Raw genomic sequence first — 15869 nt, forward strand, 5'->3', positions numbered from 1 at the left:
GGAAGATGCAGGAAGCCAAGCAGTTGGATCAGTCCCTGAGATTTTGACTTACAAATATTTTTCACCTCTTTCATTAAATTTATTGGATGTGTAGGTGTACTTGAGACATTTAGAGGTATTCAAACCCCCCTAATTCCAAATCAGCAGCGGCAGGAAGATGCACACTGTGGCTGTGGATGATTTCTTCCCAGCCATTCCCTGTGAACTCGGGGAAGTCAGACTGGCCTGGCAAGTGGCCTAACTCTGCTGCTGCTGATGACACCTCTCCAGCAGAAGCTGTGTGTGGGCAGACAGGGAGTTTCATCATGGGGAGGAGGAGGCATGCATCACCTTTTGTTTAAGCAGAAGCATCTTTTTGGAATGCTATCCGTTTTATCGGGGAGGGCTTGGACAGGGAGCATCCAGGAGAGGCTGGATATTGTAATTAACACAAGTGGAGGCAGGCTGCTGCATCTGCCCGCCCGCCCGGAGAGGAAGAACCTGTTGAATTTGCTAGGAGCTATTGCTGTGAGGACAAGAGCCACAGTTCCTGGGAGTACAGCAGCCACAAGTGGATGGAGTAGCTGCTTCAGAGCTATGCTGTGGGGAAGAGGCAGAGGCCTGGATTTTGGACACTGGATGCCCTTTTGGGTTAGAGCCTCCACTTTTGCCTCCTAAGCGCGGGGAGGAGGAACACGCAGCCCCCTCACTTTCGGTCAGGTGAGCCGAGGATGGCTGCGCTCTCCCAGCACCTCAGGATCCTGCTCTGGAAGAACTGGCTGAGCGTCAAGAGGCAGCTGGTGAGTGTGGGAACACAGCAGGGCAGCAGGGGGAACCTGGAGACACCGGGAGCTGAGGAGCGAGGGGGGCACTGCAGAGAGGAGGGTTGTGCTGTCAGAGTGGGAGGGTGGTGGTAGAAGCAGAAGGAAGGGAGGGAATGGCACAGGATTGTGTGAAGTTCATGCATGAGGGCTCAGGAGCCCAGATGGAGGACCATGGATGCCTCTTGTTCCCTCAGGACAATGTCTGTGCAGACAAAACCTTGCACAGGCTCATGGGCAGTCCTGAGTTAAGGCTGCAGTTCTGTACCTGCTGCTGTGTGAGCAGGCCCTGTGCTGGTGTACAGCCTCTGAGGAGCCCCTGGGATTTGGGGGTGACAGGGCTGCCCTCACACAGAGCCATTTGTAAAGGATGGATAACAAAAAAATAGCTTTGAGAGACAGGTGGGACAGATTTCCAGTGCATCCAGTGTGCTGCCAATCAAACACCCCAGTGATCTTTCCATCCAAAGGATAAACCATTGCCAGCAATATCCAGAGAGTGATCTGAGCTGCAGCAGCACCAGGGAGCAAATGTTCCTTTGGGAGACACTGCATGGCCAGGGAGAGTGGTTTTGTCCCAGTCCAGTTCTGGTACAAATACAGTAAGTGTGACAGTTCAGGGAGCTGCACCATAACCTGTGCTCCAGTGACCCAAACGTGGTGGGGTTTAAACTTGCCTTGGTGGAATGGAAACCTTGGCAGGCACAGGAAGTGCTGGCCAAAGAGAAATGTCCATGGAGGGCATGATGTGAGGGTGAAGTGAAAGGCCTGGGATGACTGTGTGCTTCTGCAAGGTCTGCTCCAGCTTACCCTGCCCTATCTCGGTGTTGAGGAACCAGATTCAGAGAGGGGCTGAGTGCCTCTGACCCCTGTGGATATGCTGTGTGCCTTACAGCGTTCTTCTCTGCTGCAAAATACACTTTTCCTGAGATGCAGAGGAATCCAAATAAATGCCCTCTAATTTCTCAAGAGAAATTGTAACAGCCTCGTTAAAAGCAGAAGGCCTGGGTCCCTTTTAGCTCTTGTGCACCTAGAGTAAATGCCACCTAAGCCCTACCTGTGCTTCTGACCACAGTCTGACCTGCTCTAATTCTGCTTTCCTGTGGAGTTGAAATATCAACTCTGTAGAACTGAAATGTCAATTAAAATAAAAATCTGGCCACTGCTGACTATTTTATGGCAGGCATGCCTTGCAACCCTCCTTAATTTCCCTCTCTTGCTCCAGATTAGGGAGCTTGCTCAGACTGAGGAGGGTGTGAGGAGGTAAACTCAGATTCTTTTTGGGAGCAAAGTTGGGCCCGAATGCCAAAGGGAACTGGAGATATTGGTGCCTCTTGCATGTTGCACTTCATTATTTAAACAGAAGCAGGAAGGGGAGAGAAAATGTGCACTCACCCACAGATCCCAAGTAAGCTCTGAGAGATTAAATCAACTTTTAGCAGTGAAATAATCCAGCAGCTAAGGGATTGTGCAACCCAAATCACAGTTCTTAATGTCCCAAGAGCTGGATTGGGGTTGGTTGTGGTTCCATTCCAGTCAACACGTTCCACCTGCAAGCAGTTTGGCCAAGGTGGTTGTCTTGTTTTGGTTCACTAGAAATGCCTGGAACACTGGGAATGCTGTGATGTTGCAACTGGTGCACCCAGCTGCTGTTAAACCCAACTAAGTCACAGGGCAGAGATACTGAGAGTGGGGAAAGTGGGGAGTATAAGCACCATTGTGGCTCAAAATGGGCAGGGACAACGATTTTCCTGTGTAGGAACAATCAGTATTCATCCATTGTCCCAGGAATGTGACAGATGTCCGGCCCTTCCTTTAGGCAGCTTCTGACTAATATCAGTTTCTGTGCTGTTACCCCATAATTTTACTTTAGCCTGTGTGGTGCTAAGCAAGGAGGACACATTAATAACACCATTTGCATGAGAATTAATCACAGTTAAACTGTGTGTTTGGGGACTGATTATAGGGAAAGCATCTGATATAAAAAAAATTAACTAAAATATGTCAGTGGCAGTGATGGATCTTGTTACAAGTTGGCAGTGTATACATAAAAAGCAGGAAGGGTGCTGTCTGTCCAAGCTAAAATGTGGCTGAATGCTGAAATTATAGGAGCACCTTCTGAAGGGGTGTGTGGGGAGGTGCCTTGTGGTTTGACGTCTATCACTTGCCTATTTTGGGGCATGAATTTGCTCCAACTTTCAAGCCTGAGTCACCTCATCAGGGACGATAGTTGCTGTAGAACAACCATCTTTAAGCTGAATTGCTCTCCAGGATTTGTTTGTCTGTCTGTTTGGCTTTATGTTCCAGTGAGCGTTACAGGAAATGAAAACGTGGTTATGGGCTTGGAATTACTGTGGAAAAACAGCTTTGGGTAATATGTGCTGATCTGAAAAAAACAGCAACACCAGGATGAAAAACAGGATTATTTTGAAGAAAGACATCTTTGCAGTTCCAAAAATTGGCATGAAGATAGAACAGCAATTTTGTAGCACAGAATAGTTTCAGCTTAACTACTGATGGATGGAAAACTCCTGATCTAGTAAGCATTGGAGCCAGCTTGCCAGCTAATGCAAAAGCAGGGGATTATTTGAATAATTACAATTTCCTAGCTCACAAAACCCTAAGGTTTGTATTTTAGGATTTTGGGCATCCTCCTTAGATTGGTTTACTATACTAGATGATTAATTCTAATATTTTCTGAATTCTTGTCCATTGAAAGGAGCAAACCTCATGTCAGAGACAAGAGTCCTACACAAATTTATGTGTTTTTCAACACATTAGGGCAATTTTACATGATTTCTCTTCCACCTAAAGTTATATAGGAAGAAATCTTCCCTGTGAGGATGGTGAGGCCCTGGCACAGGGTGCCCAGAGAAGCTGTGGCTGCTCCATCCCTGGCAGTGTCCAAGGCCAGGTTGGATGGGGCTGGGAGCACCCTGGGCTAGTGGAAGGTGTCCCTGCCCATGGCAGGGGATGGAATGGGATGGGCTTTAAGGTCCCTTTAACCAAAACCATTCTGGGAATCAGCTCAGCTCATCTGTATGGACTGCTACAGTCTGGAGATGGAAAGGTGCCAGGGATTTGGGCTGCTGGGGTCAGAAGCCCTTATAGGTTTTTTTCCTTGATGGGTGCTCAGATGTGCATTCTGTGGGCTGGCTGCACAACTCCACAAACCCCTTTCTTTTCTGTGCTTGAGCTCCACATCTTGTGAATGACCACTGTGAAAACCCTTCCTTCCAGCTCTACCATGAGGACCCCCTGGTTGTGAAAAACAGCTGAATTTTGGGGGGAGAAACGCTGTAGGCTTGTCAGACACTTCAGTTTTGGGGTGTAGTTCAATCAAAGTCCTGTTTACCCATCATTTCACAGAAAGTGAAACCAAGCTTTCACACTTAATTCCAACTAAGTCACAGGGCAGAGATACTGAGAGGAGACATGTCTGGAAAGCAGGAAATACAAGCACCACTGTAGCTCAAAATGGAGAGAGACAATGATTTTAAACCCCTCCATAAACCCCTTCTTTTTCTGTGCTTGAGCTCCACATCTTGTGAATGACCACTGTGAAAACCCTTCCTTCCAGCTCTACCATGAGGACCCACTAGTTGTGAAAAACAGCTGAATTTTAGGGGGAGAAACACTGTAGGCTTGTCAGACACTTCAGTTTTGGGGTGTAGTTCAATCAAAGTCCTGTTTACCCATCATTTCACAGAAAGTGAAACCAAGCTTTCACACGGCTTTATCTTTTGGTTGGTGCTTCCCAGCGTGCCTTTACTGTGACAGAGCAGTGTCTCAGAGCTGGCTAAACACTGTCCCCCGTAATTATCAGCCAAACTCAAACCTTGTGCTGCTTTCAGCCTTGCTGTCTGCTCCTAAAATCTCCTGTAGTTTTTCTTCTGAATAGATAATGCTTGGGTTTTAATTGTATGCATGCTAAGACAGGTGTGATTTACAATGCACCCTGTAACTCACTTAGGGCACTGCTTGTACATTCCAGACAGGCTCTGGGTAACATCCAAGAGACAAACGTAACCGATATATTTTCATTGCTGTTTTATAGGTATGGTCGTTTGTTTTAATTTCCTGGCCCGTGGTTGTTTTCATAATCTTGGCCATTATCCGTCTCAAATTCCCTCCAGAACCACAGCAAAACTGTAAGTAACTGGTTTGTTTTTATGTCTGTGGGGTTTAGTTCTCATTTCAGTGACTGATGTGTTCATTTGATGTGTTTTGTTACTTTTACAAATTTGGCTCCGTGTAGTTTCCAGTGGAGATTTCCTGGGATGCATCATGCTGTAAATAAAATGTGTGTGCTCCTCTGAGGTTGTTTTCGCTCATGTTTGTTTGTGTTTTTTTTCAAATTAGCTTTATAATTAGAAAACCTTAAAGAACTGTCTCACCCAGATTTATTCGGATACTGCTGTGTAGACAGCAATATAAATTTCCAGGATACACTGAGGGAAAAGAGGGCAGCTGGGGGAGAGTTTACTCAGTAAAAGCAGTGAGGGCAGAGGCTGCAAGTGTGATTATGGAGGTGAGTGGCAAACATGAGATTGGTCAACGTGGCAGGTTTTACCTTGTGCATGCCACAGGCAAAATGTGCACGTTAAAGTGTCTCCCTGCTGAGGCTCAGCTGAAGAGCGATGCCTTGCTTGGCTCCTGGGACCTGTGAGCCCCCTGGAATAAAAACAGCACCTCCTTGGGTGGGGCAGGAGTTGTTGGGGGTCAAAGTTTGCACAAGCCGGTTCTGGCTTGCAAGCCTTGCTCTTTGGGTCAGGAGGTGTCCATCTCAGAGCAGGGATGCATTTGAGTCTGCCCTAAAGCACTTCTGCTGATCAGTGAGTCCTTACCACCATCAGAATAATGTCCCAGACCTGGGCACATGTGTTCATGAAGTTATAGAGTAAAGCAGAGCAAGGAGTTCATCCACTTGGGAGCTTTTTTGCCTTTTTTTTTTTTTTTTAATCTTTCACAGTGTTAGTTTTGAATTGAATCAAATGATAGAGCCATAGAATGGTTTGGCTTGGAAGGGACCCTAAAGGTTTTCAGACGTGCACTTAGGATAGTCCTGGCTGCAGAACCCACAGCCTAATCCCAGTGAAGCATTGTGTACCTCCTTCTGTAGGCAGGGATGGAGACCAGAGCAAGTTCTTCCTGAAAGTATCACAGGGATTCTTTAATGGGAAAGGACATTCTTGATGTGTTGGGATAATTTTTTAACCTTTAGGTTAAAAAATCCCATACCTCTTTAGGTATGTTATATATTCCAAGCTCTCCCAAATTCCCTTGAATCTGTTGGAACAGGCAAGACAGAACACATTGTACTTTGTGAAAACCCCGGATTTTGCCAAGTGTGGAAATGGCAGACCTCCCACGCTGCCCCATCAGTTGTACTTCCTGTCCCCAATACATCAGATAAGCTGGATGTCAAGAGAGCCATCTGGATGGGGAAATATTTATTCTTTTATTTGACATGGCTATTAGTTTGAATCGATGTTTATTTGGAGCGTCTTTGCCCTGGATGATCACATCTCTGCCTTAATGAATTAACAGGAATTATCTTATGAAGTGCAAGCAGCACCATCAGTTGTCCTTTGCAGGAAAGGGGAAGTGGGGCAGTATCTTTGGACGAGTTCCCTTTCCTTCTGTAGATTAATTTTATTTTAGTACAGGTCTCAGTAAGCATGTGAGCAGGCATCTGTCTCTCTTAAAAGTGGATGATAGGAACTTTGTATTGCAAGAGAGGTTTTTTTGCTGGAAAATAATGGCTTTGGTGTATTCTTGAGATCCAGATGTTCAGAGACCATCTAAGAATCCTGGGGGACTAGAGGAGGATGCTAACCTGATCATCAAACAGCCAGTTTCTGCTGCTATTATTGTTAAATAAGAACAGTTGCTTGACAATTACTCTTTTCTTTTTTTTGACAACTGGAAAAAGCTTGAAAAGCAAAAGATAAATCACTGGGGAACTTTCCTTTTTGATAGAAAAGCAGGCAGGGGTGGACACATCTAGGAAAACTATTACGGGAGGGGATTTTATTCATTTTATTCATAAGAATTCACCTTATGCTGAGTCCCAGTGCCTGCCTTAAGACAGAATTATTAAGTAGTGACAAGAAGCTGTTTCCAGTTCTGCTGTCAAGAGATTATTGCAGGTAGACAAAAGTCAGGAAGCACAGAATCAATGGCACAGAGATGGAATAAGCTCCTCAGATGTTGAAATTTGGAGCCTTAAGATAACCCCACAGAAAATCCCACTCTGTAAGTTTATCTCATGTATTCCGGGCCACAGAAATATCATGAAATCTATTATTTTCACTTTTTTTTCAATTAAAACAGCTCAAATTCGAGACAGTAATTTCTTCTGAAGGATAGCTAATACACATCGAATAGATGGAGGATTATGTCGAGAAATTACCTGGCAAATATCAGTCAAGGGTGAACAAATGACAAGGTTTTCCTGCAGGAGCAGGTTGCTTGTGCTGAATTATATTGTGTAGCACTTAACGCAAAGGGAGCTTGTGCCAGGCTGAGCTTCAGAGGGAAATGACATGCCAAATAAATGTCACCACTCAAGAGATGTTCATAGGAGAACTAAGAACTGAGGAAAACAAGGAGCTGAAGTCTGATAAATCATTTTCTCCACAACGAAAGCATCTTGTATCTAGGAGGTAAAAAAAACCAAAAAAACAAAAAACAAAACCTCTCTTCTTTATTCAGGGATTCTGTTTGATGATGTGTTTCCAGGTCAGCAGAGATTGTTGTCAGGAGAAATGAAAAAGAGATTTCATTGTCTGCATACCCAGTTTCTGTGATGATCCCAGAGTCTTACAAACAAAATCCCCATCCAGCTTACTATTCATACTGCAGTTGTGACTTTTGACCTTTTTATTTCAGCCTTTGTCTTTGCTAGGAGGCACTGGGATGTGTAAGTGTGGAACAGGAAACTCTGGACTGGAAGCCTGCAGGTGAAAGCCACTTGGTTTGATGGTATCATCCAGAGTTTTGTGTCTGTATCACCTGTTTTCTAGAGCAGGGACAGAAGTCCCTTTCCATCCTCCAGGTTTTAGCAAGGTATGGGAATTGTGCGCGAGATACGATCTGTCCCTCAGGGCTCAGCCCACTCAGTCTGCAGAGGAGCCCAATTACGCTCCTCGCTTTAACGAGCCCTGTCACACCCTGTCACGCCCTCCCCGCCCGATTTCTTCCTTCCCTGCTGGCCTCCTCTCCCCTGCAGTCGGTTCCACCTCATCACTATTCCCGCTGGGAGCTCTCCTGGGCGTGGTGACCCCTCCGCTGGCTCCGAGCCTTGCTCAGCTGGGCTGCGGGGAGGATGTGGGACAAACCTCACTCCTGTTCCACCCCTGGTCCTCTCCTACAGCGCTCCCAGGGACAGCTGGGCTGTGAGACCCTCATCCACAGGCAGCTCTTCTTCATGGAAAGTGGCTGTACTCTTGGGGCTGCTCTTAAATCCACCAAATTCGGGCAGACAAATCGTTGGCAGCACTTTTCCCAGTGAGGCACTTTCTAGCCTTCACCTCTGCCCAGAATTTCCACCCAGTTTTCCCCAGCGTTGTGGAAATGCCTGCAAGGGCGCACTGCATTCGCTCAGAGATGTTTGTTAGAGACTCAGCAGCAGAGCCCTCCACAAGGCTGCTGTTTGCAGCCAATATTCCGGGGAAATATCATCAGAATTGGTCAGTAGGGACCAGCACAGCTGTGTGGCCACAATGCTGTGCAGGAACAGATATTCTGCTCTTATTCTTGGCCCCAGTGCCCCTGGGAGAAGCTCTCTGATCTGCATCCCATTCAGTCTTACTGTGATGCATAGCTAGGATTTGAACAGGTCCAGAACTGGCTGGAAAAATCAGTACCAGCCCCTGAGCAGAGATCTCTGAAGCCTTAGATGGTGTCTCACCTGGAGGTGAGAAAACTCTGAAAATATGCGGTACTTCATAGGAATTTGCCTCTTAGTTGGAGGCACCTGTACTCATCTCTTTTCCCAGTAATGTGGAAAAATTAATAGGTTCCCATGCTAATTACAGGGAGGTGGGATGATGGCTCAGCTGCACAGGCCACTCCATTCATTTGGATAAGTCATGGGTATTTATGCAAGTCATAATCCACCCCCAGGGTTCAGCCTATTCTGCACACAGACAAGCACACATCAGACTTCAGGCTCTCCTTCACCACTTGCCTGTGGTGGAGCAGCCCCTCTCCTTGTGTTCCTTTGCACTGCTTCATTTTCCTTCCTTTCTTTTCTCTCAGTTTTGCCCCCTTCTCTACACACCAGATTTTTGTCTCTGCTCATCTGCAGTGATCAGCAAAATGCCTCCTCAGGTTTCTGCCTTTGGTATGAATGTTTGGTTTTATTCTGTTGTGCTAGGGAGCAGACTGCCATGTAACCCCCTGTTTCATTAAACCAGAGCTGAAGGGGGTATGGTTCATATTAATTAACCCTGCATTTGCCAGAATAGACATATACATTGATTTGTATCCATATTGCATGTAGAAGCAGTGCCCAGCCATACAGTTCCTTGTCTTCCTCTTAGCCTGGAGACCAGTTGCTTAAAGAGAGCACTGAGATATTTGTAATGCTTCCCTTAATGTCATAAATCTCCACACTTCCCTTTCTTTCCACAGACTCTTTCTCCTTCTGGGGTGTGACTGAAGGATGTTCAGAGTTGGAGCTGGGAACTCCTCACTTACCACTGTGATTTATCCTTCCCCATTGAAGCAGAGTCTTGGGGCAGTCACTTAATTCTAATTGACTTCCTGAAACATCTCAGTCCAGGTGCTGGGATCTAAAAGGGCAGAAGTATTTTCCCAGAGGTGCTGAGCAGCTTGGCTTAGACTGAAATTAGCCATTGTTGATGCCTGTGTTTCTGGAAAGGAGGTCCCTTTTGTTTAAAGAATCTAAACCTGGCCTCTGGAGGCACTCAGCATTGAAAGATGTTGGTTGGGGAAACGTGGTTTTTGTGCAGGTGTTTTTGCAAAAGTCTAGATATGGATTTAAGCTTTTGGGTTCCAGTTTCGTGCTGCAAAGTGTCCTGACTCTCTTCTTGGGTTCTGTTTGGGTAGTCCCCTGCTGCTCATACAGAAAAGGTCAACCTGGCTGCGTTACAAGACCAGGTTAGCCTTGTCTGCATTAAATATTGCTTTAAAAAAGCCCTGTAGGAAAAGGGCTTGTGTGCAGGTACGGCTTTCTCCTGGTGTGTTTGTGCTTCAGGCAGGGGAACATCCCTTCCCAGCACTGTCAACCTCCGCAGCTCTGTCATTTCCCCACCTCGCTCTGAGATTGCAATAACTCTTTGAAGGGTTCCAAGTTCCTCCTCCTCTCCTTTGTCCCTGTCTTTGGTTTGGAGGCTCTTTCTCCTCCCTTTACACTTGCTGCTCTTTGGCTCCCTTGTGATTTTTATGCTCTCTGCTCTTTATGTTCTCCCTGATCGGGCCATGAACCCGATGTGATCAGATCCAAGTGCTGATTTTTAATGGATTAAATAAGGAGGTGGAAGTGGAAGGTCTGTGGGCAAGCAAAACCAGCTTGCCCAGTCTTAATAAGCGTGGAAGTAGATGCTGTCTGCTCTGGGCTGGTCTTATTGCAGAGCCTGAAGTGCTTGGGGGGAGAATTGGGCAATTAAATGAAATGTTTCTCCGTGGAGGCCGCGGAGGGAGGGAGGAGTCTGGCTCTGAGTTGTCTGCTGCTTTGGTTGCAGTATCCTGGGCAGGCAGCTGAGCACACCATGAGAAAACAAGGGTCCTGTTGCTGTAAAGATAAAAAAATGCAAGGCTGTGACTCTCACCCAGCCACACTGGGTGTCCGGGGGGCTTGAGTGGGTTTATCTGGGGTCCTGCTGAGCTTTCATTTCAAAATCAGGAGATGCAAAAGGAGGCTGTAGTGAGGTGGGGATCACTGTGTTCTGCAGTGTCTCAGGTGAACAGATGAGAGGAATGGCCCTAAATTGTGCCAGGGAAGGGTCAAATTAGATATTAGGAAAAAGATTGCTCTAAATGTCACAGCAATAGAAGTGCCAGGGCAATTAAATATTCTCTTTTAATAGGTAAGGCATAAGCCAGCTGGGTATTCATGTGTAAAAAGTACCCTGCCTAAAAATTAATCTCATCCCATAGATTTGATGATTTGGTTTTGTTTTTGGAGAGAGATTTAAAGTCCTGGCATTAGCATAAAAATTTGTACAAAAAAAATTAAAAATCAAAACCAACAGCTTAAGTTGTTACTGATAAATAGATGTTAACAAAACTGGGAATGGGCAGCTGCATATGGTTGAAGGGAACAGGATCTTTGTCATGTCATGGAACAGGCACTTTTATCTTTTTGGCTGTTGAAAATAGCAGAGGAAAAGTTTAAAGTGATGCTGTGTGACAATGAGAAAGACTAGAAGGGAAGACAGAAGGTTGTGTGTACACAAAGCCAGCCAAACATTTGGCACAGAAAGTTGGGAGGAGGTCACCAGAGCAGGAAATACTCTCACTAGAAGTTTTTGAGGTTCAGGGTTTCTTCAGTCAGAAGCTGAAGGGGTTTAAACCAAGTGATCATGTTCAGTAGCCACTGACAAATCTATTTTTGTGAATTTGTCTAATTCTTTTGAAATCAATGTCTGCTTTATCCCATGGCAGTAAGTTCTACAACATTTTGATATTTGTTACAAAAAGGTATTTTCAGTCCTGTTTGCTGGTTATGTCCTGTTCCCATGTGTTTTGCTGTCCTTGTGATGTGAGGGGTGATCATTTTTTCACCCTTTTAATCACTGATTCCTAACTTTATTTATTTCCTTACCAAACCACTTTTTGGGCACCTTTTCCCTAGCTGAAAAGTCCAAGTGATGATATTGCCTCCTATGATCTGGCAATGATTGAATGCATTTTCAATTAAACACAATGCTTCCTAATGAAGCCATTTGCTCATTAGTGCCTCCAATTCACCAGTGGCAGAGCTGAGGTTTGTATGGATTTTTTTATGAACTATGGGAGGAATTTGGAAGGACTTAGAGCATAGGAAGTGTCAGAGTGTCTGAATTCTGAAGGCAAGAGAATTTTTTTGTGCCCAAGGAGTGTTGGTGATAGGACACTAAATTTGGGGTGGGTGGAAACCAGAAAAACTCAGCTGGGGTCTGCTGTGTTTGTGGTGCTGTGCCTCTGATCTGCTGAATTCCTGGCTGGATCAGCAAATGGCCTCAGCTGTAACCTCAGTGCAGTGGAATCAGCACAATCAATGTGGCCACGAGAAACATGGTCCATTTAGGCTTAAACATTTTGGATCAATTTCAATTAATCTTATAGACCGTAGTGAAATAGTCATTTTCATCCCTCTTGTATGACATTTAGAACCACCCTGACATTTCTCATTGTTATTATACCCAGCACCTTTACCTGAAGAAAACAAAATGTTTTTCTCATGTTGAAGGGAAGTGTGTTGGAATTTACAGCATCCAGAAAAATAGGAGAAATTAATTTTCTTTTTTTTTTTGTTTCTGAATGAGAGCAAATGGGGAAAAGCCAGAATTTCCAGTGGCATGCGTGCATTAATTGGTATCTTATGTTTATTATTACTGCTCTGCATGCCTTGTTTCTTTCCAGCTCTTGGAGATGTGGCTGGCCTGGTTAGATGCTACTGAACAGGGAGAACCAGCCCGTGCAGCACTGAGCCCTTGGCCTCCTCTGCCCTTTGGGATGTCTCTTTCCCTCAGTTTTGGAGCCCTTCTCTCACTGGGGATAGGAAATCAAAACTCTCTGTGGGAAAACACAGTAAAAGCTTCTTTGCTTGGGACTGTGCTGCTGGCAGAGCCAAAGCCAGTCTTTGCTGACAGGATCTGGCCTTGGGTTTTGGTCGCAGAGGTGTCAATTTGGCCAGAAGTATGAGAGGGTGATCTCTCAGCTCAGACATGTGGCAGCAGTGAGTGCAGTGCTCTCTCCCCCTTGACTCACAGGCACTGGTAGTGGGACCCTTCAAGGGAAATTGTAGCTTTAGCAAATTAAGAGCTTTAAAGCTAAAGGCAGTGGGGAGATTGAAAAAAGAATTGTGTGTTGTGGATTTGCTCTAGTGTGTGATGTGGGATCACAGAGTTGGGGCTTGGATATGACACTGCCGTAGGTTTGAGTGGGAGAAGAGGCTGCCTTGGAAGACTAAGGGATTCCCAGCAGTAGAAATACTGCAAAAGTGGGGTGTTACTAGTGAGGGTGTTACACTTCAGATTGGGAAACTATTGCTGTGGAAAGACTGTCCTCTAAAATTTACAGAGCAGGTATGACTCTCTGTCTGTCACATTTCCTGGCTGGTGCTTACCTTGTGCACTGATGTCAGTGGTGTGCTGGATAAAGCCAAGGCAGGGACAGGTCATTATAGAGGTCTGCTGAAGCACCTTCCTCCCTGGCCGTCCATGCGGTGGTTCCAGCAGGGACTTCACCTGTGTGGGCAGGACAGCCCCTGTGGCTCTGTGGGGTCACGTCTCCTCGCCACGAGCAAAGGGATGGAGGGCGGGAGGGTGGAGCAGTCATCTCATGACCCACTTTGGCATCAGTAAATTCCTTCCTTTGCAGGATGCAGGGCTGAGAACCAGCGTGGCTCTGATTTACACCACACGGGAATCTGGCCCAGACATTTTGGATTTTTCTGTGTCACGGTCTTTCTCAAAACACTTCTTTACTTTTCTGACTGTTGTCAGAGCCCAGGCCTCTTCCAGAGGAGTCCTCCCTGGCATTGCCACTGCTCCTGTGGCAGGAGTGACACTGGTTCACACCTGCAGTGACTCAGGGATGGATCAGGCCCCGTGGCTGCATCCAGCTGCCAGCAAACTGCTCAGCATCTGCTGAGAGCTGGCAGAGCCTTCCCGAGTGCCTCAACCTCTCAGGCCAGCGATGTTGGCACGGCCATGAGTGGCAGCGCTTCCAACCTTCAGCTCACAAATTCCCGGCTCTTCATATTTGGGGCTGCTGTTTCAAAAGAAAAGAAGGAACCGATACCGTCGCTGTGTTCTGACGCTGAACACTTCACTTGTGATAGAGCAGCTGATTGTTTCATTGCCCACTTAGTTCAAAGTGTGCCACCTTTGAGTCCAATTCTAGAATTTGTTATTGCTGCTTGTTCCTCAAGGTCTTCCTCTGACCTGGGTTCATCAGGATCTCTTGCTTGATCATCTCTGTAAAAATCTTGCATGTCTCTGGAGAGGACCAGTTCTCCCCAGACCCATCCTTGTGTTCCCCATTCAGCCTTATCCTGAGGATTACACAGCTTTAGCTCCTCCTGGTTTTCTAGGAGACATGAGCTTAGCTCTTGGCCGTGTGGTTGTTGGCAGATGTGGAGGGGCCTGAAGGGTGGAGCTCCTACACATTGTTGTGGCTGTGCCCTCCATCCCAGGCCTCGTGGCTTCCCACATCTTTGAGGCTTCATTTCCGTGGGGACACTGATCCTGGGAGGTCTGTGGTGTGCATTTTTGGATCGGTGTGCAAGTCAATGCCCTGCCTGGGAATGAGGGTGTGGGAGATCAGAAGGAAGAGGAGAGGAAAATGCCCGTGTGTGCAGAGCTGTGCAGGGTTGTAATTGGTGATCCCAAAGGGCAAACACCACAGCCATGGCAGGGATATTCACGCAAGGATGCTTCCAGATTAAAGTGCCCTGCTCTGAAGTTTCCCTCATGGGCAGCAGATTAATTACCCTACAACACCTTTAGATGGATGCTTGGTCCTGTGTTCCCCACACCAGAGGTTCTGCCTGTAGGGATACGAGGGCTCTTTTGCTGCCCTTGGTGCTCTGTGGTTACAGGGAGCTGGTTCAGCCAGCTGTGTGTTCAACTTCCCGAGGGAAGGAGGGGGAGGGAGGGGTGTAACTCCTGAGGTGGCTTGAGGGATGCAGAGAGTGCTCCACAGCAGGGAGCCTTCTCTTCTGGCAGGTATCCACATCCTTTAATTTTCTCTTGTACTCCTGATTCTCCACTGAGATGTACAAGAGGATCTCACCACCATCAAAGTGGTACCTATACCTCTGCAGGTCTCAGAGGCCTCTGTGCTGGTTGCTGTTTTGCCCAAAGCAGTGGGAACTCTGATGCTAAACCATGAGCTCTTGTGTTCTGACCCAAAAATGCAGTGACCAGCTGTGCTGAGGAAAGCCCAGGAAAATCCAGTCTCCATCAAGGAGATGAGCAGCTGTGGTCTCCACCTACCCCTGCCAAGCCCTCTGGGGGCACCTGGGGGTTGACCACAGCTATAATGAATAAATGTTGTACAAATGTAGTACCGTGTCCTTGTTGGAAGGGTGAGAGATAAAGCTGTGCCTGAGTGAGAGTCTCAGGTCATCTTTGAAGACTAAAGAGCAAGGTAATCAATTACCACAAGCCTGCCCGCAGGCCTTCAGCAAGCCTGGCTCCTTTCCATAGCAGAAATAATAGCAATGTCCTTTGCCAGGTAATTTTCCAAATGATTATTTTAAATAATATGTTGCCGTGATCCAGCGAGAGAGTTTGGAGATTTATGAGAGCGTTTGTCTCCGAGAGGAAGAGCAGCCGTGAACTCTGCGGGCTGGCAGCGAGCAGCACGGGGCAAGGGGCACATAAAACACTCGAGTGTCTCATTGCTCAGGTCCACTCTGTGTCTGGAGAAACAGGAGCCAGGGACACAGATCTCATCCCTCGGTGCTGCCTGCCAGCATCCCAGGTCACCAGGCAGATGGTGCTGGAGCTGCTCTGAGCTGGGAGGATGCACGGGGGGTGATGGATTGCTCCTCTGCCTTCCCGGGACAGCTCTGCACAAAAGGCAAAGGGTGTTTGTTGGTCCTGGATTCATTGCCCCTTCCTGTGGTAAAAGCTGAGGCAAAGTCCTGTTCTAACAGCCTGGCTTGAAAATAAAGATTGTGATGTTGTGTAGAAACCAATCCCACAAGGCTTGGAGAACATGTTCTCATGGGTGCTTCAGGTTACTCTGGCCACATGCCTGCTTTTACTTTATTTTTTAAAGGCAGATTTAGGATATCTTAATCTAAGGGGATTTTTTTGTCATTTCTTGCCTGTTCTTGGATTTTGGAGTTGGAGGGGAAATCTGCAGTTGCTTCAGGACCAACAG

At 46.6% G+C, this 15869-nt stretch overlaps 1 protein-coding gene across 1 annotated transcript in view; it reads left to right on the forward strand.

Annotated features, from left to right (window-relative positions):
- Positions 1 to 710: 710 nt before the first annotated feature.
- ABCA12 (ATP binding cassette subfamily A member 12) overlaps positions 711 to 15869 on the forward strand; it is a 79313-nt gene continuing 64154 nt past the window's right edge. The window contains exons 1-2 of the mRNA XM_063400098.1: positions 711 to 779; positions 4858 to 4951. Coding sequence (XP_063256168.1) covers positions 711 to 779; positions 4858 to 4951 — 163 coding nt within the window. The remainder of the gene's footprint in view (positions 780 to 4857; positions 4952 to 15869) is intronic.

This window comes from Prinia subflava, chromosome 6 (assembly GCF_021018805.1).
Source record: "Prinia subflava isolate CZ2003 ecotype Zambia chromosome 6, Cam_Psub_1.2, whole genome shotgun sequence".
Lineage (NCBI taxonomy): Eukaryota > Metazoa > Chordata > Aves > Passeriformes > Cisticolidae > Prinia > Prinia subflava.